Below are 26,221 nucleotides of genomic sequence, written 5' to 3' on the forward strand. Positions count from 1 at the left end.
AATGTTGACATCAGCAAACCGTTCGCCAACACGACGCCATACATGTGGTCTGCGGTTGTGAACCGTTTGGACGAACTGCCAAATTCTCTAAAAACGACATTGGAGACGGCTTATGGTAGAGAAATTAACATTCAATTCACTGGCAACAGCGCTCGAGGACATTCCTGCAGTCAGCATGCCAATTGCACGCTCCCTCAACTTGAGACATCTGTGGCATTGTGTTGTGTGACAAAATCACACATTTTAGTGGCCTTTTGTTCCCAATCACAAGGTGCACCTGTGGAATGGTTTTTGTTTAATCAGCTTCTTGATATGCCACACCTGCCAGTTGGATGTTGGATTATCTTGGCAAAGGAGAAATGCTCAATAACAGGGATGTAAAGAAATTTGTGCACAAGAGAGTAATAGGATATGGCATGTGTCAAAATTGATTGATTGCTGACCTTATGACCTGATGACATGTACAGAATATGTGCCCCCGCCCCGCCCCCCCCCCCCCCTGTTCGTGTGGTCATGTGTTAGAGGGTGTTTGAACTTTTGGGGCCCATGCCCCCCTCCACCCCCCAGTTTTATCTCCCTTATGGTTGTTATCTATGAAGCAGGAATGTCTGGGGCTATAGATAGCGCTGGGGGCTCAGCATTATAAATGTCCAGAACAAGGCTTGCGAAACCCAGAACCGTAAACCCTATTTTTTAAACATGGATTTTGCGATCAGTGGCAAAGCTGTGATGACTGTAGCCTCGGAGGCAGGACCGCGTCTGAAACATCGAGAAAGGGCAAAGTATACAGCCGCAATATACGATGCACCAAAAAAGCGTTTTTTAAACGTGTATAGAACCCAAATACCGCCCGCAACGGCGCTGAAAGATGAAGTGTTGATGTCTAACGGACAGCATTGGGGGCATCTGTTTGATTACTTGGCCTGTAGCGTGAAACTCTATACGTTAGCCGAAGGAGAAGAATATACCGACCAGAAATTAGGCGTGACTTATGATGTTGAAGACTGGGCGGTTTTTCGACAGGTTTTGTGTCCCGAACTGAGCCGTATCACCAAGGGTTACAGCTTGTTCACAGGCTACGAGACCCGTTGGGAAGGTACCCCGGACACCTCAGGAAGAGTATTTCACAGAGTTAAATTACAACGTATAAATGGACGGCTTTGCGGGTGCGTGGAATTTTACGTCAGCACCGCGGAAATCCGAAACCAAAACATCAGGGCTGGCGGTTCGGACGGGGATTTCCGGCTTCGAATGCTTATACCCCTTAAAAGCTGGCCTTTAATGGAATTGCAAATGTTGGAGCTGTTGGACGCTCTGTTTGTACAGAGCCAAAAGCGCCAGAGCATTGTACGGATAAAGAAGTGCATAATATATACGAATCCTGAGGATTACGACTCAAAGCAACCCCAAGAAGATACAACGTCAGGAGAGGCAGCCCCCAAAGAAAGCGAGGTAAGCTGTGTTGTTAACCCCGCCCAGATACCCCGAGGGTTGGTTCAAGAATAAAAGGCTGGTTCTTAAAACCTACAGTTCTTAACCTACGCATTGACCATGGATATTTCCCGAACCGAAACGGCCTGGGCTCCCGACACTAAGGATTGTATGCCTCGCAGCCCTCCATTCTACTCCCCCCTGGCAAGACCCTCGACACCCCCTACCTGTACACAACCTGAGGACGTGTTTGATGGGGTGGTCAGTACTATTTTTGTTGACACAATCAAGGCCTCAGTAGCCGCGCTTTTAGACGTGGTGATTGGAGAATATATACGAGAAAAATGCATCGGTTGTGAGATTAATCACCCCAGCCAGCGAAGGCACCCCTGCCTATACGATCCCCAAGATACTACTTCTTCAACAATTTTGAGGCGCTGGTGAAAAGACTTTGGTCCCGCCGGTTTATACCATCGCTGGTCAGAGCCCTGGAGGCTATGGGCCTTGTGCCGTCTATCCCCAGAGTTTACGGGGTAACCGAAGCATTCCTACACGAGCTGAAGGAGGCGATTCACATACACTAGAAACTCAAAGAAATCCGACACACCCTGGTGGAGGATAACAAATACAGGGAGGCTGTGGTGTCGGATGTGTTGGCTTTCTGGCTCAATAAACCCCAAGAGCCCGAGTGACATTTTTGTTATTTAGATGTAGAGCAATGGGTAACTATATGTATACGATGTTAGATAGAATAAATACATTTTTTCTTTTGAGAGAACTTACAAGTGTTATGCATCAAATTATTGAAAATAAAGTGAACAATGTCTCGTTCTACAAAACCCCCAATTCCGGGGCTAATGTAGAGCGTGTTTTGAAAATGGACCAAATCATGACTCATGTACGCCATGCTGGCGAGGTTCTACAATGGACACAAATGGTAACCCGGCTTGGTGGTGATTCTGAAGAACTAGAAACAACCTTGTCTAAGATTTTACTTTATTTGTTTGAAACACCCTTTAATTGTACCATGTATCATATTTGTTGTTTATATACTTTTATAGCGGATGTGTCTGTTGTAAAAATTCAGCGAAACAAACCTGTTAATCTAACCCAAATATACAAGGTTTTACATGATTCGATCATAGAGAAAGGGGGGGGCATGTATCCTGCAACGAATTAGGGATTGTCTGTATACGTAATACCTAATGTTTTCATGAAAATAAAAATCCCAAAAATGAAAATGAAATGTTGTTGTTATTTGAAAGTGGCTCATTAACATTATTGTACCTCAGAGAGGCAACAAGGATGGCAGAGCAGATTTTGAAAAACATTTATTATAATCCCTCTAACCCGGGGTCTTATGGTGGTAAGGAGCGTTTACAGCGCGCTTTAGCCGAAGAAACAGGTCACAGGTTAAGCGATGCTAAAGTCACTGAGTGGCTATCCGAACAAGATGCGCACACTCTACATAAACCCGTGAGAAAACATTTTCCTAGAAATAGAGTTTTTTCTACACACCCATTGTCCCAATTTCAGGCGGATCTATGTGACATGCAGGCCCTTGCAGATAAAAATGAAGGAAACCGCTACATGCTAACGGTCATAGATATTTTCTCTAAAATAGCTTTTGTCCGGGTCTTAAAGAATAAGGCGGCGCTGAGGTGACCAGGGCATTTGCCTCTATCTTGAAGGAAGGAGGCGCCCCCAAGAAAGTGCAGACCGATGGCGGAAAATAATTTTTTAATAAGACCTTTCAGAAACTAATGAAAAAGCACAATATAGTACATTTTGCTACAGGATCGGATTTGAAAGCTTCTGTGGTTGAACGCTTTAACAGGACTCTGAAGGAGAGGATGTGGCGCTATTTTACAGCGCACAACACGCATAGATATATCGATATAGTTCAAGATTTAGTAATTGCGTATAACAATAGTTATCATAAAAGTATAAGGATGAAACCCTCCGAAGTCTCTTCGGAAAACTCTTTTCAAGTCTTTAAAAATCTGTATGGTTTGCTCCCTCTTCGCCGTAAGAAAAAAATACATTTTAAATTTATTGTGGGGGACTTGGTTCGTATATCCAAGTTGAGGGGTGTTTTCGATAAAAAATACGTGCAAGGATACAGTGATGAGCTTTTCACGGTTACAGAATGTCTGCCGCGCATACCCCCGGTCTACATATTAAAAGATTATGACGGGGAACTTATAACGGGATCTTTTTATGAGCAGGAATTACAGAAGGTAACGGTTGGTAAAGACAAGGTGTTTCACGTAGATGAGATTCTAGATCAAAAGAGAGAGAAAGGTCAAAAATGGGTGCTGGTCCGCTGGAAAAACTGGCCGCTAAAATTCAACAGCTGGGTATTAGAGAAGGATGTAGTGGAGGCATCAGGGGTTAATTTAAACCCCCATGCATGATAAAATACATCCTCATTCGGGTGTACACCGGAGGGCATAATGGAACACAGCGGCTTCTACCTGACTCTCCCCAGTAATGCGTCCGCACACATATATCGTAATAATCAGAGTTCTAATTATACAACCAATTTTCCAAAGCCTATAGAGTTATCAGAGGCCTGGGAAGTAGGGCTCAGCGAGATTACATACCCCCATAGCTGGTATAATATCAAAGATAAGGACCGGGAATTTTATTTCAAAAGTTAACGGAACCTGCTAAATTTATTAAGGTTAAAAAAGGGTTCTATAGAACCGTCGAAAGGCTCGTCTCCGAGTTGAATGAACGGCTATCGCAGAACAGTATGGAAATATTCCTGATGTACAACCCTATACATAAAAGGGTACAAATCTCAGGAGATGCTTCCGGGGGGATAAAGACCAGTGGTAATTTAGCCTACATGTTAGGGATGGGGCCCAATACATGGACGTATGTGAGAGATAAATTATTCCCATTCCCCGCGGATATACATGCAGGATTTTACAACATATTTGTGTATACCGACATCATATCATATCAAAGGGTCGGAGACAGCTGTGTGCCACTCCTGAGAACGGTTCATATAGATGGAAAGGATGGGGACATCGTCACTGTCACCTACGACAAGCCACACTACGTACCTGTAAGCAAGAAATATATTGAAAACATTCTTGTTGAGCTTAAAACGGATCAGAACGAAAACATTGAATTTACTTATGGTAAAACGATTGTAAAACTCCACTTTAGACCCACCAAAACCTCTCTACATATATAATATTAGTATTATATATTTTATATACATAATACATCTAAATTAAAATTATGGAACACCGACATCTCGACCCTAACCGGTATGTCACATACTATGTGGATCAAGTGGGTAATGGGTTACCAGGATATTATGGATCGCCCACCATGTATGGTTCGGGATCGGAGGGATATTTCGTAATCTCTTTAGGATGGTTTTACCGTTTATGAAGAGAGGCTTCAGCATAGCCAAACCGCATTTAAAATCAGCAGCAAAAAATATAGTAAGTGAGGTTGTCGCCAATGCGATAACCAGAAGGGCGTCACCAGATGTCGAGAGTCAAGAAGGCTCGGGGTTGATGATGTTGTCTCGAAGACCGAAAAAGAGACCGCCCGGTATAAGGCGAAGACTTGAGCCTAAAAAACGGAGGTTAACGGTTAAAAGAAACTCAGTTAGTCAAAGACTGGGTAAAGTGAGGAGGTCTGGACCAAAAACGGTAAAAAGAATACTCGGAAGTATTTTCTAAAAGAACAAGCACCATGGCTCTTTTACACCGCATGTCCTCTGAAGCTATAAAAACAGAGCTCGATCTTTTCACGGCCCCCTTAACCCAACATTCAGTAGAGAGGTCCAGTTATGTGGAGATAGCCCCACTCTCTGCCATTACAGACAACGGCCCCATAGAGTTTTTCATACCAGGCCACGGTGACAACTATCTGGACCTCAACAACACCTTGGTGCATTTGCGTCTAAAAGTAACCAAAAGAGATGGTACTGATATTGCAAACGATGCCAAAGTGAGTCTCATTAATTACCCAGTGGCCACCATCTTCTCCCAAGTGGATGTGACTTTGGGGGAACGGCTAATCAGTCAAAGCAGTGCCACATACCCCTACCGTGCCATCATGGAATGCTTACTCAACTACTCTGAAGACACTCTCAAGACCCAATTCAGCGCAGGGCTTTTTAGCAAGGATACTGCAGGAGGCTCTATGGAATCGACAGACCCATCCACAGGTGCAAATAAAGGCCTGGCCGCCCGGGCTCGCTACTGTGCAGAATCTCGAGAGTTTCATCTGCTAGGCCCTATACACTCTGACATTTTCTTTCAAGAACGTTTACTCTTAAATGCGGTTGATTTAAGACTAAAATTAACCAGGGCCAAGGATGAGTTTTGCCTAATGTCTGCAACGGATGGGGACTTTAGCTTAAAAGTGTTGGGGGCCACGCTTTTTATTAAAAAAGTATCGGTATCTCCGGCAGTTCGTCTGGGTCACTCACAGGCTTTGCTGAAAGGAAATGCCCTTTACCCTCTCCAAAGAATTACCATGAAAACCTTTAGCATACCTGTGGGCAGCAGAATCTGCAGTCAAGAAAACCTATTTCTAGGCCCTTTACCGCGATACGTAGTTATAGGTTTGGTTGATCACGCCTCCAATACGGGCAGCTTAAATAAAAAAACTTTAATTTTCAACACTTCAATGCAGAGTATGTCGCTCTGTGTCAGGACGGACGTCAGGTCCCTGCTAAGGCTTTCCAACCGCAATTTAATAACAACATATCTGTGCGAGAATTTTACAATCTATTCCTGGCTACCGGGAGGCATCTAAAAGATCTCTCTTTACCTATTGACAGAAATGATTTTGCCGAGGGTTACACAATGTATGCTTTCAATTTATCCCCAGATGATGACACCTCAGGAAATCTTTCTGTGGTGTCCCAAGGTAACCTCAGGCTGGAAATGCGTTTCCGTACACCTTTAGCCTGTACGGTTAGCATGATTGTTTATGCCTGCTCTGATTCAATCTTGGAGGTGAATAGCCGAAGACAGGTTTTAGTAGATTATTATTAAGGATCGTTGAGCAAAAGACATGAATACCCAAGAGTTGGAAGGGCTGATGAGCCGACTGATTGGAAAACAATTTTGCGGAGTGTTGGCTTGTGATGAATTACCTATGGAGAAATGGAAGGTGCGGCCTGCAATGTTTATTGTCAATACCCATCCTAAAAACATGCCGGGTGAACATTGGCTAGCTGTGACCTTAGAAGAGGAAGGAGGAAGAAAAATCTCAACTTTTTTTGATTCCTATGGTTTCCCACCCGGTTTTTCACATTTCCCCAAATCTATTAAAGAATTTCTGACCAAAAATGGCTCAAAGATATACTACAATATCAAACAGGTGCAAGATACCCTTTCAACGACATGCGGTCAACACTGTGTATTCTACCTATGCCAAAGAGCCCGGGGAGTTTCTTTTGAAGATGTTATGTCTCTTTATAAGGATGATTTAAGAAGTAATGATAAAGTTGTAGCTTGTTTTGTTAGAAAATATCAAAAGTGTTCAAATGTGTATCCTCTAAGAACGTGTAATCAAGGCGTATGCTCACGCCAAATGTTTCAAGAATGCCACAAATGTTAAATTGCTTATTTTTCAAATAAAATTTATTGAATTTAATCATAGTCATTCAAAAGTCATTCAAAAGGCTAACCACCCAGAGAGATCGGGATTAGGGAAAGGTCCAGAGGCGTTCAGGGGGGTAAATGGGTTATCGTCATTCATTTCATAAGGATGCGAGGGTTTTGGGGCATCTTTAGGGGTGCTGTATCTCGGTGACGGTTTGTGTTTTAAAGAGTGAATCTGTTGCCGAATCTTATAGTTGGGTACACCCGAGAGGGGTATGTTGAGGATGGCCAGGGCCTTAAGAAACTGAAGCCACCCTGGAGGTCTTCGGTCATCAGCCACCTTGTGGGCAGATGTGGTACTTTTAAGCAAGTCAAGTATATGTGAACCCTTGACAACAGCCCCCTGAAGGATAAACTCTCCTTTGTCATTCCAAGTAGCTGCCCCATTTGAGTCTTTTAGCTTGTTCATAATGTAGCTAACATTTTTCCTGTTACGTGCCGGAACATGGGTTAACAAGTCATGCATAACTTTATCTTCAACAGGCATTTGATCTTCAGATGGTAAGCTCGCAGGTACAGACCTTACAGGGGCGTGGCTCTCGTGAGGCTCGTCATCTTTTAAAGGGTCCTGTAGGGAAATAGTTAAATGGCCTGTCTCTCTCTCCCCCTTGTTTCACCAAGGACAAATACCTTTGCAAGAGGTTTGTGTATTTTTGGACCTTATCATAGGGGTTCAATCCTTTTTGATTCAAAATATCCTTCATGGCCGTATCCAAATCATTTTCCGCTGTTTGTCTGATATTTTCGGGGGCCCCTGCATTTGTTTTTTTAAGTCTATCCAACTCTTGTTGTGGCACGAGATACATTTTATTGGCCATCACCCTATGTGTTCAACCACCACGTCGGGCTGCAATAAGGCTGGTGATGAAGGGCACGGCTATACTTAGTAAAGGTAGAATAAAACCGCCAGACTGTTGTATGCTATGTCGTTTCTTTTGAAGACTGACCCTTTTATTGGCAAAGAGCTTGATCGAGGTCTTTTGTCTCTTTAATTTTTCAATTGTGTCAGGGTGAGTGGAATGCGTCCTTTGAGAAGATTCAAAGCAATCTCACATAGGGATAATATGAGATCTGAAGAACAGTGACCCAAGATGGCCTTCCGTTCATTAGATGTAGCCCCAACTAGGCTTCTCAAGAGGGGCAAGTTTCTTTTTAAACGCAGAGACATAGCGGCTACTTTTTTTTTTTTAGGAATGTACGCAGCCGGCCACTCCCACGGGAACAGACCGGTTCGTAGCCTCAGGTGTTCTGGAGTATTTGCTTTTAAATCCACGATTAAATAAGAAAATGGCGCTTGGGTTGCGTCCTCGTAGCTCTCCATAAAGTAGGATTTCCTTCCCGGGTACATCTGCTGAGCTAGAGTGTTAATTTGTAGTTTGTCTCTAGGATTTTTGAACAAAACCATGTAATTGGCGTTCAAACTGATGGTGCGGCTATTTTTACCTTGGTGAAACACATTCTGCACCAAGTAAAGCACGGACAGGTTTCTATGATGAGTATATTGGGTAAACACTCGGGCAATTTCGGGATGTTCGCTACCTGCAAATAGCATATCGTCCAAAACCAACAGATTGTTTTTATGAGGAGGTAAAAGTTCATCATCAGACAGGGTATCAGGTATTCCTTCAACAAACTTGATTTTTATTGTCTTCAACAATTCATCATACAGAGGTTGATAACATGAATAACACCACACAACATTATCAGGCTTTTGAGATAACACATGTTCAGAATTCTCTAAAATACTTTTTACAAAACAAGTTTTACCACTATTCGAAGGCCCTGCGATTAAGGCCGAAAATGGTAGTTGCAACCGGGGGTCAAAACCTTCTACAGCAGTCATTATATCTTAAGCTTTAAGACCCCTGTAGCTTGTAGCATATGTCAGTAGCCATAGGGCAATGTAGTCCCGTCAGGCAAAAGCACTCTCTTGTCATAGACAACCCTGAATCTTTTAATGAGTGGGGCATTCCTCAGATGGAAGCCCTTTTTATCCCTAACAATCTTTTGTAGGAGCTCAAAATCTCCAAGTCACTATTCCTGTCATTTAGGAACCCCTCAACCAAGCGTGTGATTGATTCCAAGTTTACACGCTGGGCATTTTCATAGTTTTGAGTCACTCCTTTGGCTTTCAATACCACGTGATTCTTTAGCGTTCTAAAAGCATAGCTTTTGGGCCCACAGGATGACCATTCTGTGATATGGTCACCCTCTGCGAGTTCGCTCGTTAAGCCACCCAGATAGTTGCTGAGTGGGGGGCTCCAATCCCCTGGTTTGCTTACATAGACCACAGAGTCTGTGTCGTGGTAAAGTACCCGCCTCTGAAGCTGCTCCATGAGCTTGTACAGTTCAAGTCGGCCATAGGCCGTGGTAAATGCTGCAAGAAACACATTTACATTACCCGGGGGTAGAACCCACTTCTTGTTACGTCGCCATTGCACCAAGGCAATGTCTTGACTCAAGAATGAAAAATGTGAAATTTCGTATTGGTCCGAAAAAATGAATTCCAAAAATTCTTCAGGGTCTTTAATAATCACGTCACCCCGCTCCTCCGCTCTCTCCACTGGCTTCCAGTTGAAGCTCGCATCCGCTACAAGACCATGGTGCTTGCCTACGGAGCTGTGAGGGGAACGGCACCTCAGTACCTCCAGGCTCTGATCAGGCCCTACACCCAAACAAGGGCACTGCGTTCATCCACCTCTGGCCTGCTCGCCTCCCTACCACTGAGGAAGTACAGTTCCCGCGCAGCCCAGTCAAAACTGTTCGCTGCTCTGGCCCCCCAATGGTGGAACAAACTCCCTCACGACGCCAGGAGTCAATCACCACCTTCCGGAGACACCTGAAACCCCACCTCTTTCAGGAATACCTAGGATAGGATAAAGTAATCCTTCTCACCCCCCTTAAAAGATTTAGATGCACTATTGTAAAGTGGCTGTTCCACTGGATGTCTTAAGGTGAACGCACCAATTTGTAAGTCGCTCTGGATAAGAGCGTCTGCTAAATGACTTAAATGTAAATGTATAATCGACGTTGTCAACATATTACACCTCTGCGCTAATTTGCCCCAAAGCGAATTTAGGTACAATTTCGACACATTTCGTTTGGTTTTGTTGACCTCTATTCTGTCAGGGTCAAGAAGGATGCCTTCTCTGTCATGATAGTCTTGAATGTACCTGTCTTTACTTTCTTGATCTGTGACCGATGCAGGATAGCCTGAAGCCATTTGCTTACATCTCAAGAAGGTCTTGATGTACTCTTTAAAAAGAGTGTCTGATTTCTTTGGAAAGTTCCATACTTCAAAGATTTTGGCCACACGATACCCCATCTCTAAAGCCTTAGAGAATTCAGCTGTGACCCATACACCTGTCAGTGCTCTTTCTTGATCGGTGTGATCACATGGGGTTTGTTGTATGTTTTCACTGCAGGTGCGACAAAGGGGAAAGAAAAGTTTTCCTTGAGGGCCCCTGTAAGGCAACACAGGTATAAACAAACCCCTTGGAGGGTAGACTGTTGCTTTGATCAGACCAAAATAGTTTTGAGGTAAGTCAAAATCACGATGAATAATTTCAGGATGACCTATAGGATAGCATGAGGAACTCATTACATGCGGATAAAGGGATGTAAAATCCACATAGCCTATTGTCTCGTCGGGTTGCGCTACATACCTCAATGTCAAAGCATTGGTACGGCCGCCATACAAGGCCTGTCTTGGCTCCAGAGGTTCTGGGATGTCAAAGCTGGAAAGGAATGCTTGAACATGAGGATCAGACTTTTTGAGGGCTGTCCATTCGTGCTCCCACAAAACAACCACTTTTAGACCGTAAGTAGCCTGTAACGAATCAACTTTGTCTTGAAACTCTTGGTACATTTCCCCAAAAGTCTTTTGGGTTAGGACACATATGTTCTGGGGCACAAAGCAAGATTTGCAACCATGGAAGAAACAACCGTTGTACTCATACACGGTCTCAACCCCGTCAATCTTGGTGTAGCCATCTACATGGTAAGAGCCAAACGCCTTCTCCCCTCGATTCAAAGCATGTTGAATAAAAATGTCTTTATCCTGGGCCATATACTCTAGCCATTGAATGGACCCACTAGAGTAGGCCTTGAACTGGCGTCGGTAGTTGTCAGGCGAGGGGATCGCTATAGAGGATGTCGGCATATGTCGGCGTACGGTATGTTTTCATGCATGCCGATGCAATCGTTGTACAACTCCAAGGGTCAATACCTGCATCTTTGATTACCTCTTCTCTGAATCTGAGGCATCCTTCACGAAGTATAACCACATCATTGTCACAGTATGATTCCATCTCTTTATGGAAATCAAAGGTGCCATGTCTTACTGTCTCATACCAAGTCATGAATCTCTCTCGCTCTTTGGGAGACATTTGATCACACCCATACATTTCTGGGCTGGGATATGATCCTATATAGTGTAGATTCTCCTCAGATGTGAAGAAGTGGGGGAACCAGCCTTTCACAGAGTTTTCAAAACCCAAGGCCTCTGGCATTTGAGCCAATCTCATGGGTAAGAAGCTTAAACTGTCAATGTATCTCTGGTTGAAGGCGGGATCTACAAAACACAGGATTTTACTCCCTTGCGCTAGGACCCTCGGCGCTATGCCTTGCTGTATCAAGGGGTTCAGAAGAAGGTACGAGTCGTAGGCTCTAGCATTGTGCGCTATGAACGTAAAGTTTCGGTACTGTGGTTTTCTAAAATGTTTTAGAAAGAGTAGTGCACAATTGGATCCTTCTGCAGACCACTTTTCCCCCGTGAATGTCATGGTAGATACAAAAATAGGCAAATGATCCCCCGATTGTTGATTTGTCTCAAAATCATAGAACACATATTTCTCTGAAGGTTCATCTTCAGCCAAGGGCTGAATATAACACTCGTGTGGCACTTCTTGAACCACTTCAGCATTTCTGCTTTTCAGACCCCCTTTACAGATTGGACACTGTAGGATTCCACAAACATGTGGTTTAGGGCTATCTATTTTAAGGCTGTAATTGCAATGACATTTTGGGCATTTCTTGTTAATGGCACAAATGCTTACAGATTTACAGGCCTTAGGGTGCCATGTTTCAATTTTGTGTTTATCGTAACAGTAGGTCGAACGACATGTGCGATGGCAATCCTCACATGGTGTCAAGTTTAGGGTCTGCATAGGGCACTCGGCATCCTGACATACAGAACAGTTATAACGGCACGAGTGCCCCCCCTTTCGGCTGTAGCCGGTATGGCAGGATCTACACACATAGGTTGCCCCTAGGAACGCCGTGACGTTTGTAACGGCATAGTAATGTTCGTTTTGCACATAAAAGTACAGAATCTGGGGTGCGGTTGGGGGTGTTTTGGAACTTCAAGAGAGCTGCATTAGCTCTACTGTGGTACAAAACCACAATCTTGATATTCAGAAGGTTTTCAAATTTGACAATGTCTGAGAATGCCACGCCTTCATGGATCCCGAGACCCACCGCCGTTTGGATCTCTCTAGCCTTTTGCAATGCCGTCAGATCAGTACATCCGGGGTTAAGTAAATGCGCTAGGCCTATTGCAAAACATAGCTTATTATCGGGATTGTGAACGTTTATGAGGTAGGCCCTTTTATTGCTTATGATTTCTGACTGCATTAGGCTATCAAGCTTCCTTCTCTGCCCACCGCCCCCCTGTGGTTGACGTATTATTTGCACTACAAGCTCTAGGGTTCGATCGGCTATGATGGCTAAATTTGACTGAACAAGGCGTTCTACCAGCGCTGTAAATTGTTCAAGATCTGCTTCGCCATTGGGTAAAATAAGAGATACTGAATTATGCAGGCTATCTCCACATATTTCCAACTGTAAGACATCACGAGGTTCGCCATAATCTCTTGCTGTTTCTAACAGGTCATTCAGAGTGTCCATTATCATCATGTAAAATACAGCATAGTCAAGATTCTGATTCACACATAGGAAATTGAAAAACTGTCGAATCTCTGTATTGTTGAATTTATTCCTGTACACAACCCTGACACGTCTATCATGAACATCTGCTACCAGATTTATTAGATAATTGTCCAATTCCCCAAAAACATCTTGTGGCGTTTCAGACTCTACGGTCCTAGGCGTTACGGGTTGTTCTATCGCTGTCGGGGTTGTCGGGGCCGAAATTGTCTGACTCTCGTTCATACGATTAATTAAGGTTATGAGGGGTTCGGGAATCTGGGATAACATGTTTTTCTCAACCCCCCCTGACTGGTTCATACGATTAATCATTTCTAAGAGTTCGGCTGGAATCTGTGTTAATATGCTTTCATCTAACGTTCCTGAATCGTTCATACGTCTTATAACTTCTAGGAGTTCGTCTGGAATCTGGGATAAGAGGCTTTCAACTGTCTCCCCGTGTTGCGTTAGTTCTGCCATTTTTGGATAATTAAGAGTGTTCGTTTTTTTTTTCTTTCTGTAATGGTTGGTGTTACATGTATGATTTTAGCGTCTGTATTTGCGTTTTTTAATGGGGTTGCTGTTTAACATGCGTGGAATTGTTCTATGCCAGAATAACATATTGTCTCTGTACTGTCTCTCAATTAAATCCCCCAGTCGTTTGTATAGCAAAACATTCCTCGATTTCAAAGCCCTGGAAAATAATGTGAAAAACCTTTCTTGTTCGGCTGCAGGTATTGAGGCCGTAGAATTGACTGGGTCTATAAGGTTGGCCGCATCACAGAATAGCTGGTCATCAACATCTGACATGTCATTAAAAACAGGTCTCTTGGGTGTTTCATTCGGAATGCTCGGGGCGCCGGAATCCCCCAGCTCTAGATTTATGTGGTCGTCTGTGCCGTTTTTCGCCGGTGCGGAGTCTGAATGAAAATAATACATACATAATTACGTTATTAGATATAAAAATATATATGTTAGCTACATACAAATGTCAAATACCTTTCCGTTATAATAATATATATTAACAGTACATAGTTAAAATACCTCGGCTTTTTTGGCGCTTGTTGTGACGAATCGCCGAAACCGGGGGTGTGTGACTTTTTCCCTCTAGCGTTCCAGATTCTGCTGGGTCTGTCTCCGGGCAGTCTGAAAAAACATTATTTGTCCTTGTTTTAACATAGGCTATCAACAGATCTATAACTAATAAAAAGGCTGATAACTAATAACAAAACTGTATAATGGTCCCATACCTTGTCCCTGGAGCGCCGGCTCGTGAAGCAGCAAGTTCCCGGCCCAACAGTAGTTTTCGGGTGGGCTTGATTCTGAGCAGTGTACTTGGGCCACAGTTGATCGTTGCCTGTTGGGGTCTGGAATATGTCGGGAGGGGGTCGATGTTCCCTGGATTCGCGGTGAGTTTGAAAAAGCGCTCGTACAGAACAGTAGAATTGCATCAAAGTCCTGCGTGTCAGCTGTCCATAACGCATCCTTTATCATAAAGGGCTGTATGTCGGCTGTAAATACATAAAATAGTTTAAAAAAATAGTACAACCTATTTTTAAAATGTTTATATATAAATATTTCTTGGGTATGTGTTTAATTATAAGGACTTACAACGAAAAAGGCCGTTGGTGATTGTCTGCCAGACTTTTGCTCCTGCGAACCCCCATCATGTTCCAGATCAGGTAAATCGCGTAAAAGCTGCGTAAATGTCGGGGATCCTAGATTCCATTAGACAATGTTAACAGTTATACGCTATATCTACACTTTTTTTTTTTTTTTTACCTATATTGGGCTTTTGGCCTGAAATACCCAAATAATTAGGGTTTAATATTCCAATAATATTCAAACAAATCTTAAAATATGTTTTTTTCATTTACTCACCTCCAGAAATATCCATTATGCGAGATTCCCTTATTCCGAATATTATTATTATTATTTTAATCTGTCCGTGCAGCTCAATATTCGGGCCTTTATGTTTGCGCTAAAGCAATGCTGACAACGTTAAAAAATAGTTCTGTCCCTAACTATCTAAAAGTTCGGAATGAGTTTTTTTGAGAGATGTATGCTACACCCCAACCCATGTATGTCTGGTTTAGAGAACACAGGCTGTGAATTCAAACAACAGGAGGGGATGTCGTGACATTCTGTCTGCAAACGGGGTGTGTGGGGGCCGCAGATTAGAGATATCTATGTTTAACCCCCGCTGCACACGCCTGTTGCTCCGCCTCAAGACCCCTCCCCACACACACACAAACACTCTGATTCTATTTTACTTCGCGACAGAGCTGGAAGACGTTGTTAAATAGGGTTTTCCCATAGTTAAAGGGTGAGATACCGTTTTTAAACATTCCTTTTATTGAATTCCAAAATATTTCGTACAACCTTTAAGACATGTTTGAATTAAGTAACCCATTTGAATAATATTTAAACATGCAGCACACGTGTTTTATGTAAAAATAAAAAATAAACCTTGGATGCAGGTCTTTGTACATTATTACAAACTTTAATAAAACGTAATGTTCATAACATACCCAATGTAGGAATAGACTATAAAATAATACATGTTTTTTTTCAGATCTTACAGTTGTCTGCGCCAGACCCTAGCTTGAGAGAAAAGAGCGCTACCCCTTAGTTAAATGGGGGGGGTATACATTTTCAAAAATTAACACCTACATTTTAACACACGTTATAATTCAACATTTATTTAAACTATTTCTTACAGATATATGGGGTCCTGTTAGCCCTGAACATTATCCGTTTCCAATTCCCCATCACAAAGTCTTTTCCGCGCATCCGCCTTCGAACTTGTTGTTGTTCCGGGGTATGTCTCAACGATAACCTAGGCCATCGCCGTAATTGTTCACGATTTTCGAAAAGACTGTCCAGCTTATTCATCAGGGTTGGGAAAATGTGGTAATCGCGCCATTTAAAACTGAACATTATTTGAAAAAAATTTACATCCTTGCATGCTTTGGAGGATACATATGGACTGACCGTTTTCGTAGCATTTGACCTGTCAAATTGTTCACATGCTAAAATTGTCACTCTGGAGTCCGGGGTATACCCCATGGACATGTCATCAGGTCATAAGGTCAGCAATCAATCAATTTTGACACATGCCGTATCCTATTACTCTCTTGCACAACATTTTAGAGAAATAAGCTTTTTGTGCATATGTTACATTTCTGGGGTCTTTTATTTCAGCTCATGAAACCAACACTTTACATGTTGTGTTAATATGTTTGTTCAATATGTATTGGTTATAACTGTCATATTTATGCAGAATAGGATGAGATCAGATGTGATGTACACTAAAGAGTCTCAATGAGAAAAGTATTTGAATTAAGTCCCATTTTGTGTTTATTAAACATAAACAAGTTTTAAACAGACCATATGAAAACGACACATACATATGTCTTTACTACAAATCTGCATGATAATCTGCATGATAAACTGCATAAATGTTTTCAATAAAAGATGTCCTGGGGGAAAAAAACAAGTAGTTGAACAGAAGTAATAAAAAAGGCATTTGTGAACATCATTATAGCCTACACAGTACAAACACAATATGTAACAGACTTTTTAGGCGTACAGTGCATATCGAAAGTCAACACCACCTTTAACTTCTTTTCACATTTTGCTGCCTCAAAATTAAATAAATATAAAAAGGAATTAAATTACATTTTCCTGCAGATCTACACAACCTTCTCCAAATGTTCAAGTAAAATAAAGTTATAGAACATTTACCAAATTAAGAAAAAAATGGATAAGTCTCCAGTTAATACTTAGTGGAAGCACATTTTGGCAGCAATTATAGCTGTGAATAACTTGGAATAAGATTCTACCGACTTCGCACAACACTATATCCATTGTTGTCAAAATTGGGAATCATTGGACAGCCATATTCAAACCTTGTCTCCGATTTTTTTAAAGCTGATTTAAGTCACTACTGAGACTAGATCACTCAGGAACTCTCAACACCTCTGTGTAATTGTCCCACAGAAAAATAAAACCCTATCCCAGGGTTTTCAGAAGACTGAGGTGAGTTTCTTTGCTCGTTTCATATTTCTTTTTTATCATAAATTCCCTAGTCCCTGCCGGTGACATAACCATAACATGATGCTGCCATCACAATACTTGAATACAAAGAGATCAACAACATTGCACTTACATTACATTTTTGGCCTGGATTTTAAAAAAAAGAGGGTTGTCTCAAATCCAATACAACAGAGTGAAGCCCTCTCTATTTAAGTATTGTGGTGGCAGCATCATGTTATGGGTATGCTTGTCATTGGTAGGGACTGGGGAGTTTGTCAGGATCAGTGGTGTAAAGTACTTAAGTAAAAATACTTTAAAGTACTAGTTAAGTAGTTTTTTTGGGTATCTGTACTTTAGTATTTATATTTGACAACTTTTACTACAATCGTAAAGAAAATAATGTACTTTTTACTCCATACATTTTCCTTAACACCCAAAAGTACTTGTTACATTTTGACAGGAAAATGGTCCAATTCACACACTTATCAAGAGAACATCCCTGGTCATCCCTACAGCCTCTGATTGGGCGCACTCATTAAACACAAATGCTTTGTTTGTAGTAAGCCCCTGTCTCCCTATAAATAAATAAACAAGAATGTGTGAATTAGAAATGAACACTTTTACTTTTGATACTTAAGTACATTTAAAACCAAATACTTTTATACTTTTACTCAAGTATTATTTTACTGGGTGACTCAATTTTACTTGAGTCATTTTCTATGAAAGTATCTTTACTTTTTCCACCACTGGTCAGGATCAAAACAAATATGAAAGGAGCTACAGTGCCTTTGGAAAGTATTCAGACCCCTTGACTTTACACGTCGTTACCTCACAGCCTTATTCTAAAATGGATTACAATACTCAATACTCCATAATGATGAAGTGAAAAACGTTTTTTTTTATTATTGCAAATGTATTAAAATAAAAAAATACCTTATTTACACAAGTATTCAGACCCTTTGCTATGAGACTCGAAATTGAGCTCAGTTGCATCCTGTTTCCATTGATCATCCTTGAGATGTTTCTACAACTTGATTGGAGTCGACCTGTGGTAAATTCAATTGATTGGGCATGATTTGGAAAGGCACACGCCTGTCTATATACAGTCGTATGAAAAGGTTTGGGCACCCCTCTGAGGCTGCATAATAATTTACTCTGTCGTCACAAAAAATGATCACAGTGGCATGCCATTAATTTTCTAATAAAAGCTGAGTACTGGGATATTGTCCAGACAAAGATTTTTAGTGTAGCAATATTAAGTTGTATGATATTAAATCAGATGTGAAAAATAGGCTATGCAAAAATGTGGGCACCCTTATCATTCTGTTGATTTGAATACCTGTAACTACTTAGCACTGATTAATTGGAACACACAATTGGTTTGGTGAGCTCATTAAGCCTTGAACTTCATAGACAAGTGCATCCAATCATGAGAAAAGGTATTTAAGGTGGCCAATTGCAAGTTGTTGTTCTCTTTGACTCTCCTCTGAAGAGTTGCAACATGGGGGCCTCAAAACAACTCTCAAATGACTTGAAAACAAAGATTGTTCAACATTATGGTTTCGAGGATGGCTACAAAAAGCTATCGCAGAGATTTAGGCTGTCAGTGTCCACTGTGAGGAACATAGTGAGGAAATGGAAGACCACAGGCACAGTTCTTAAGGCCAGAAGTGGCAGGCCAAGTAAAATATTGGAGAGGCAAAGGCGAAGGATGGCGAGAACGGTCAAAATCAGCCAACAGACCACCTCCAAAGACCTACAACATCATCTTGCTGCAGATGGTGTCACTGTGCATCGTTCAACAATTCAGCGCACTTTGCACAAGGAGAAGCTGTATGGGAGAGTGATGCGGAAGAAGCCTTTTCTGCACACACACCACAAACAGAGTCGCTTGAGGTATGCAAACGCACATTTGGACAAGCCAGCTTCATTTTGAAATAAGGTGCTGTGGACTGATGAAACAAAGATTGAGTTATTTGGTCATAACAAGGGACTTTATGCATGGCGGCAAAAGAACACATCGTTCCAAGAAAAACACTTGCTACCCACAGTAAAATTTGGTGGGGGTTCCATCATGCTGTGGGGCTGTGTGGCCAGTGCCGATACTGGGAATCTTGTTAAAGTTGAGGGTCGCATGGATCCTACTCAATATCAGCAAATTCTTGGGAATAATGTTGAAGAATCAGTCACAAAGTTGAAGTTACACCAGGGCTGGATATTTCAACAAGAGAACGACCCAAAACACTGCTCAAAATCTACCCGGGCATTTATGCAGAGGAACAAGTACAATGTTCTGAAATGGCCATCCCAGTCCCCAGACCTGAATATCATTGAGAATCTGTGGGATGATTTGAAGCAGGCTGTCCATGCTCGGCAACCATCAAAACTAACTGAACTGGAGATGTTTTGTAAGGAGGAATGGTCCAAAATACCTTCATCCAGAATCCAGACACTCATTAGAGGCTATGGGAAGCATCTAGAGGCTGTTATTTTAATTTTGTTTTGATGCATATTGCCCATTTTCTGTTAATCCAATAAACCTCATTTCACTACAGAAATATTACTGTCCCCCTCAGTTATTTGATAGATCAAAATGAAATTGCTGATCCAAACACCCAATTATTTATAAATGGAAATCATGGAAATTGTCAGGGGTGCCCAAACTTTTTCATACGACTGTAAGGTCCCACAGTTGACAGTGCATGTCAGAGCGAAAACCAAGCCACGAGGTCGAAGGAATTGGCCGTAAGAGCTCCGAGACAGGATTGTGTCGAGGCACAGATCTGGGGAAGGGTACCAAAAAAATGTCTGCAGCATTGAAGGTCCCCAAGAACACAGTGGCCTCCATCATTCTTAAATGGTAGAAGTTTGGAACCACCAAGACTCTTCCTAGAGTTGGCCGCCCGGCCAAACTGAGCAATCAGTGGAGAAGGGCCTTCATCAGGGAGGTGACCAGGAACCTGATAGTCACTCTGACAGAGTTCCTCTGTGGAGATGGGATAACCTTCCAAAAGGACAACCATCTGTGCAGAACTCCACCAATCAGGCCTTTTATGGTAGAGTGACCAGAAGGAAGCCACTCCTTAGTAAAAGGCACATGACAGCCCACTTGGAGTTTCCAAAAAGCATCGAATGGACTCTCACACAATGAGAAACAAGATTTTCTGGTCTGATGAAACCAAGATTGAACTCTTTGTCCTGAATGCCAAGTGTCACATCTGGAGGAAACCTGGCAGCATTTTTCAGCAGCAGGGACTGGGAGACTAGTCAGGATCGGGGGAATGATGAAAAGAGAAAAGTACAGAGATTATGAAAACCTGCTCAGGACCTCAGACTCGGGCGACGGTTCACCTTCCAACAGGACAATGACCCTAAGCACACAGCCAAGACAACGCAGGAGTGGCTTTGGGACAAGTCTCTGAATGTCATTGAGTGGCCCAGCCAGAGCCCGGACTTGAACCCGTCGAACATCTCTGGAGACCTGAAAATAGCTGTGCAGCAACGCTCCCCATCCAACCTGACAAAGCTTGAGTGGATCTGCAGAGAAGAATCTGAGAAACTCCCCAAATACAGGTGTGCCAAGCTTGTAGAGTCATACCCAAGAAGACTTGAGGCTGTCATTTCTGCCAAAGGTGTTCAACAAAGTACTGAGTAAAAAGGGTCTGAATACTTATGTAAATGTGAAATTTCAGTTGATTTTTAATACATATACAAACATTTATAAACCTGTTTTTGCTTTGTCATTGTGGGGTATTGTGTGTAGATTGAGGGAAAACAACAATTTAATCAATTTTAGAATAAGGCTGTAACGTAACAAAATGTGGAAAAGTCAAGGGGTCTGAATACCTTCCGTAGGCACTGTTTATACATACTATGCCTTATATATCACACAATATCTGGATATAATATTCTACCCAGGAATATCCAAATGCATCTTTGGATATTTTCTGATGACAACTAAAATTAATCTTTGTCTTTTGATATAAAAGTGTTTGTTAGAGTGGAGTGTTTTTTCTGCTGGTGTAACCTGAGGTAGCTCTTCTCTGAGAACCTCTTCCCACAGTGTGCACAGGCGAAAGGCCTCTCTCCCGTGTGGACCCTCTGGTGCCTCTTCAGGTCACCAGCCTGGGCAAAGCGCATGTGGCACTGGGTACAGCTGAAGGGTTTCTCCCCTGTGTGGACCCTCTGGTGCCTCTTCAGGGTGCATGCCTGGGCGAAGCGCATGTGACACTGGGTACAACTGAAGGGTTTCACCCCTGTGTGGACCCTCTGGTGGATGTCCACCTTCTGGGGGCAGCTGAAGCCTTTGTTACAGAACATGCAAAGGAACCGTTTCTCTTTACCATTGCCCGATGTGGCTCCCTCTCCCCGCGCCTTGGCCATTTGTTCCCTGTGTGAATCGGAGGGCCCCATCGACATGGATAATGGATCGTGTGTAAACGTGTGTAAAGGGGAGTGGGTCATGACATTTAGATTTGTCTCTAAGCTTTCCCTGTAGTCTAAGAAGTCAATGGTGTTGCCTTGTGAGTGTCCTTCTCCTAAGTGATTTTCGTATGCATTCCATGTCAGAGGAGCGTCGCCCTCCACTTTCACAGTCACCTCATCTACGACCAGGCTCTCCCCTTTCTTATCTAGGCACCCTTCAGTGTATCCACTACTACTGTACTCGTTCCAGTCCACTTTCATTGGATTAGTCTGTGCATCTAATACCACAGGCATGTCACCAGGTATCATCTCTGTAGTGTATGAACAGGATGGGTCATTGACAGTCTGTAAAGTGTCACCTGAGTCCCGATGGGACAGAACAGTTCTCGGGCTTGTATTACCATAAAGTAAATACTCTGAGCGTGGAGCAGGAGGACAGCCCAGTCGGTTCAGCCCCGTTAAGGTCTTGGTGTCTGTCTCTGACTTGAGGATGGCGTTCAGCGTTCCACTGACCATGATACTGCGTCGGGTCCTGGACTGCTCTTGGGCGGTGGTGGGGTTCTCCGTGGCTACAGGGGGCGCTCCAGCTGCTCCAGTCTGGATGTTTCTACTGTGCCGTGGGTCCACCTCTCCTTCAGACTTTTCCTGCTTGACCCCAGGACCTTCAGCCTCTGCAGACTGACATAAGAAGAAAGGAGGTTATTACCGGTACATAGGTTGAATTGGATAACAATGTCATAGGGAAGTCTCACAAGCTCCCTATGGCAGATAAATAAGGATGTACATGTAAGCAAGTGAATAGCTGAGGGGAGCTTTTCTGAAATAAACTGGCCACATTTGATTTACAAAGTAACTGATCTTGATGTAACACTATTATTATAACCTCTATAACATGATGGGTTGTGTTTCCCATCCCCTCATCAACAGTGATTGGTTGGTCATCTCTCCATGTATTGTGTCCTGCTGGCTTCACAAAGTTCCTGTGGCCTCCAGTGTGATGTCCTTCACCTGAGAGTGATTGGGGGAAAAGAGGTGGTTAGGTATATTGTATACTATTGACACTGTCTAGAATTGGCATGGATGTAAGGTAACACTTCACAACTTCTTAATATGAATTGTATGAATTGTGTTCCATGCATCACATTGTTTTCATTTAGTAAATAACCGGAAATGCAGTAAATCAATAATCTGGTTAGAATATGATAGTGTCTATGCGCAAGATAGCCCTCAGAGTGTGGTGTCAGGAAAATAACCTCACACTCAACATCAACAAAACAAAGGAGATGATTGTGGACTTCAGGAAACAGCAGAGGGAGCACCCCCCTATCCACATCGATGGGACAGTAGTGGAGAGGGTAGTAAGTAAGTTCCTTGGCGTACACATCACAGACAAACTGAATTGGTCCACCCACACAGACAGCATCGTGAAGAAGGCGCAGCAGCGCCTCTTCAACCTCAGGAGGCTGAAGAAATTCAGCTTGTCACCAAAAGCACTCACAAACTTCTACAGATGCACAATCGAGAGCATCCTGTCGGGCTGTATCACCGCCTGGTACAGCAACTGCTCCGCCCACAACCGTAAGGCTCTCCAGAGGGTAGTGAGGTCTGCCCAACGCATCACCGGGGGCAAACTACCTGCCCTCCAGGACACCCACACCACCCGATGTCACAGGAAGGCCATAAAGATCATCAAGGACAACAACCACCCGAGCCACTGCCTGTTCACCCCGCTATCATCCAGAAGGCGAGGTCAGTACAGGTGCATCAAAGCAGGGACCGAGAGACTGAAAAAACAGCTTCTATCTCAAGGCAATCAGACTGTTAAACAGCCACCACTAACATTGAGTGGCTGCTGCCAACACACTGACTCAACTCCAGCCACTTTAATAATGGGAATTGATGAAAATTGATGTAAAATATCACTAACCACTTTAAACAATGCTACTTAATATAATGTTTACACACCCTACATTACTCATCTCATATGTATATGTATATACTGTACTCTATATCATCTACTGCATCTTTATGTAATACATGTATCACTTGCCACTTTAAACTATGCCACTTTGTTTACATACCCTACATTACTCATCTCATATGTATATACTGTACTCAATACCATCTACTGCATCTTGCCTATGCCGTTCTGTACCATCACTCATTCATATATCTTTATGTACATATTCTTTATCCCTTTATACTTGTGTGTCTAAGGTAGTAGTTTTGGAATTGTTAAGTTAGATTACTCGTTGGTTATTACTGCATTGTCGGAACTAGAAGCACAAGCATTTCCCTACACTCGCTTTAACATCTGCTAACCATGTGTATGTGACAAATACATTTGATTTGATTTTTAAATCAGGTGAATTGTTGCATACTATCCAAAAACTGACCAAGACCCAACACATATGCACAGGGGAACGGGGCGACAGGCACTGAGCTCTATATAAAAGGAGACACCCCGCGCAGCCTCCGCCAAAATGTACCTTTTGCCTTTCCTCTGTATCGGTCGAGGATCTTGACACTACTGGGACTGGCGAGGACGCGCTCTCGCATTGTCCTCTCTGCGCGGTCCCGTGCCACCTTAATTTCCAGTTGCTGTAGTTTCCTCCGCAATGCCTTGTTTTCTTTCTGGCTTTGAGTTATTTCCAAACGAAACACTGCATAGTCGTCGTCTACGAGTTTACAGATCTCTGCCACGGCTGCATTCGCTAGCACCTCCATGATGGATGCCATTTGACTGTGAAAAGCCATACAGTTAGCCATTTTTAGCTAACGTTAGCAGCTAGCTAGCGTTACCTAGTTCACATCCAAGTCCTGTCTCCAATGAAATTTAAAGAATAGCTGGAGTAAGCATGTGATGCTATGCGGTTAAATTAATCTTATTTTGAGTTCCAGGGTGTTAAACATCTAACAACAATTTTAAAAAGCTAACATGGAAATTGCTCTTGGTGACGACACTTTTTTTTTACTACGGTTTCTTCGTTTATGGTGTTATGGCGGTCCACAAACAACCATTAGAGGTGCATGCCGCCACCTACTGTACTGGAGTGTGTAGTCAATCACAGTTTACAAACCAAAATAATAAATAAACAAACATTAATAAAAAACTAAACCGTCCTACCTTATCCTGTACTACTAAGAAAATAAAAAAGAGCCATACATGATCTTGGTCCACCCACTTTTAGACGGCCTTGGACTCGCTGTCCCACCTGTTCTGCCACACATATATCACAATGTCTCTAATCTTACATTTGGCCAGTGAAGGCTGGTGGGGGGAGCAATAGAAGGACGGGCTCATTGTAATGGTTGGAATGTAATGATTTGAGGGTATCAAACAAATGGAAACCACATGTTTGACTCTGTTCCATTTATTCCATTCCAGCCATTACAATGAGCTTGATCTCCAATAGCTCCTCCCACCAGCCTCCACCGCATGCGGCTTCACCTCTACCCATTGGAGTGGGAATATCAATTATATATAGTTTTAAAGCCCTTTTGGCTATGTGGTCTACTATTACATTCCTGCCCATTCCAGTATGTGAGGAAGTGTTTATTGTTGTCCTGTGTAAATGTTATGTTTTCTCTCCATCTTTTTTGTATTTATTTCAATGTATTTCAATCACTTTTTTTCATTTTTAAATTAAATATACCTTCCGGCAACCTGCATCACGCAATGTGATACGGATCTGCTATTTTTAGACCTTATAGCTAGAACCTCCATCAGAAGCTAGCCATCAGAAGCTAACCAGCTAATTAGCTAATAGCTATTTAGTCATTGTTAGCCACTGCTAGCGGCCTTTACCTTTAGCTCAGACACCAGCCGCTTTTAGCCTGGATAATACCTGTCAGTCTTCACAGCGCAATATCAACACTAAGCATATCGGACTGCTTTTCTCCACTACATCACCAGATTCCTGCCGTAAGCTCTGGACCATTACACCGGATCATCGCGGCTAACTAGCTGCTACCGAGTGGCCCAACCCTGAAGCAAGCCTTGAGCCAGGCCCATCTCCCGGACTGCTCAGTGGACCCTATGATCACTCGGCTACACAGCTGATGTCTCCCGGACTCTTCACTAACACGACTAGAAGCCACTACATCACCGGATTCCTGCAGTAAGCTCTGGACCTTTGCAACGGATCATCGCAGATAGCTAGCTGCTACTGAGTGGCTATAGTGGCTAACGCTGTTGTCCCGAAGCTAACACCAGTTAGCCTCGAGCCAAGCGCATCTCCCTGTTAGCAAACAAAATTACTCCAGCTACAATAACTCTTTTGCCAATTGGCCTGGACCCTTTGTCGAGACTGAGCCCCGCCGATCCATCACGTCTGGTCTGCCGAGGTAATTCTGTCTGATGTGCCCTCAACCGGCCTTTGCCGGACGTCGGTGAAGACGCTTCTGCTAGCCCCGGCCTGCTAACTTTATGAATACTATCTAACTGAGAGTCTCCTCATTGAAAACATCAGAAGTTCTTCAAAGGTAAATTATTTTATTTGAATGGTTTTCTGGTTTTTGTGAAAATGTTGCCTGCTGAATGCTAACGCTAAATGCTATGCTAACTATCAATGCTGTTACACAAATGCTTGTTTTGCTATGGTTGAGAAGCATATTTTTGAAAATCTGAGATGACAGTGTTGTTAACAAAAGGCTAAGTTTGAGAGCTAGCATATTTATTTCATTTCATTTGCGATTTTCATGAATAGTTAACGTTGCGTTATTGTAATGAGCTTGAGGCTGTATTCACAATCCCG

At 42.7% G+C, this 26,221-nt stretch overlaps 1 protein-coding gene and 1 long non-coding RNA gene across 2 annotated transcripts; both read right to left on the minus strand.

The window, feature by feature from the left end:
• Positions 1 to 12,428: 12,428 nt before the first annotated feature.
• On the minus strand, positions 12,429 to 14,509 carry LOC135574052 (uncharacterized). Its single transcript, XR_010465160.1, has 3 exons — positions 14,252 to 14,509; positions 14,046 to 14,147; positions 12,429 to 13,921 (listed from the first exon to the last, which is right to left on the minus strand). It is a non-coding gene; the product is annotated as an uncharacterized LOC135574052 (long non-coding RNA).
• Positions 14,510 to 15,940: 1,431 nt separating this feature from the next.
• On the minus strand, positions 15,941 to 24,443 carry LOC135574051 (gastrula zinc finger protein XlCGF48.2-like). Its single transcript, XM_065024860.1, has 3 exons — positions 23,954 to 24,443; positions 22,348 to 22,472; positions 15,941 to 22,142 (listed from the first exon to the last, which is right to left on the minus strand). Exons 1-3 carry the CDS (start codon positions 24,231 to 24,233, stop codon positions 21,003 to 21,005), a joined length of 1,545 nt encoding a protein of 514 aa, XP_064880932.1. The 5' UTR covers positions 24,234 to 24,443; the 3' UTR covers positions 15,941 to 21,002.
• Positions 24,444 to 26,221: the final 1,778 nt, after the last annotated feature.

The sequence above is a fragment of the Oncorhynchus nerka genome, linkage group LG11 (assembly GCF_034236695.1).
Source record: "Oncorhynchus nerka isolate Pitt River linkage group LG11, Oner_Uvic_2.0, whole genome shotgun sequence".
Lineage (NCBI taxonomy): Eukaryota > Metazoa > Chordata > Actinopteri > Salmoniformes > Salmonidae > Oncorhynchus > Oncorhynchus nerka.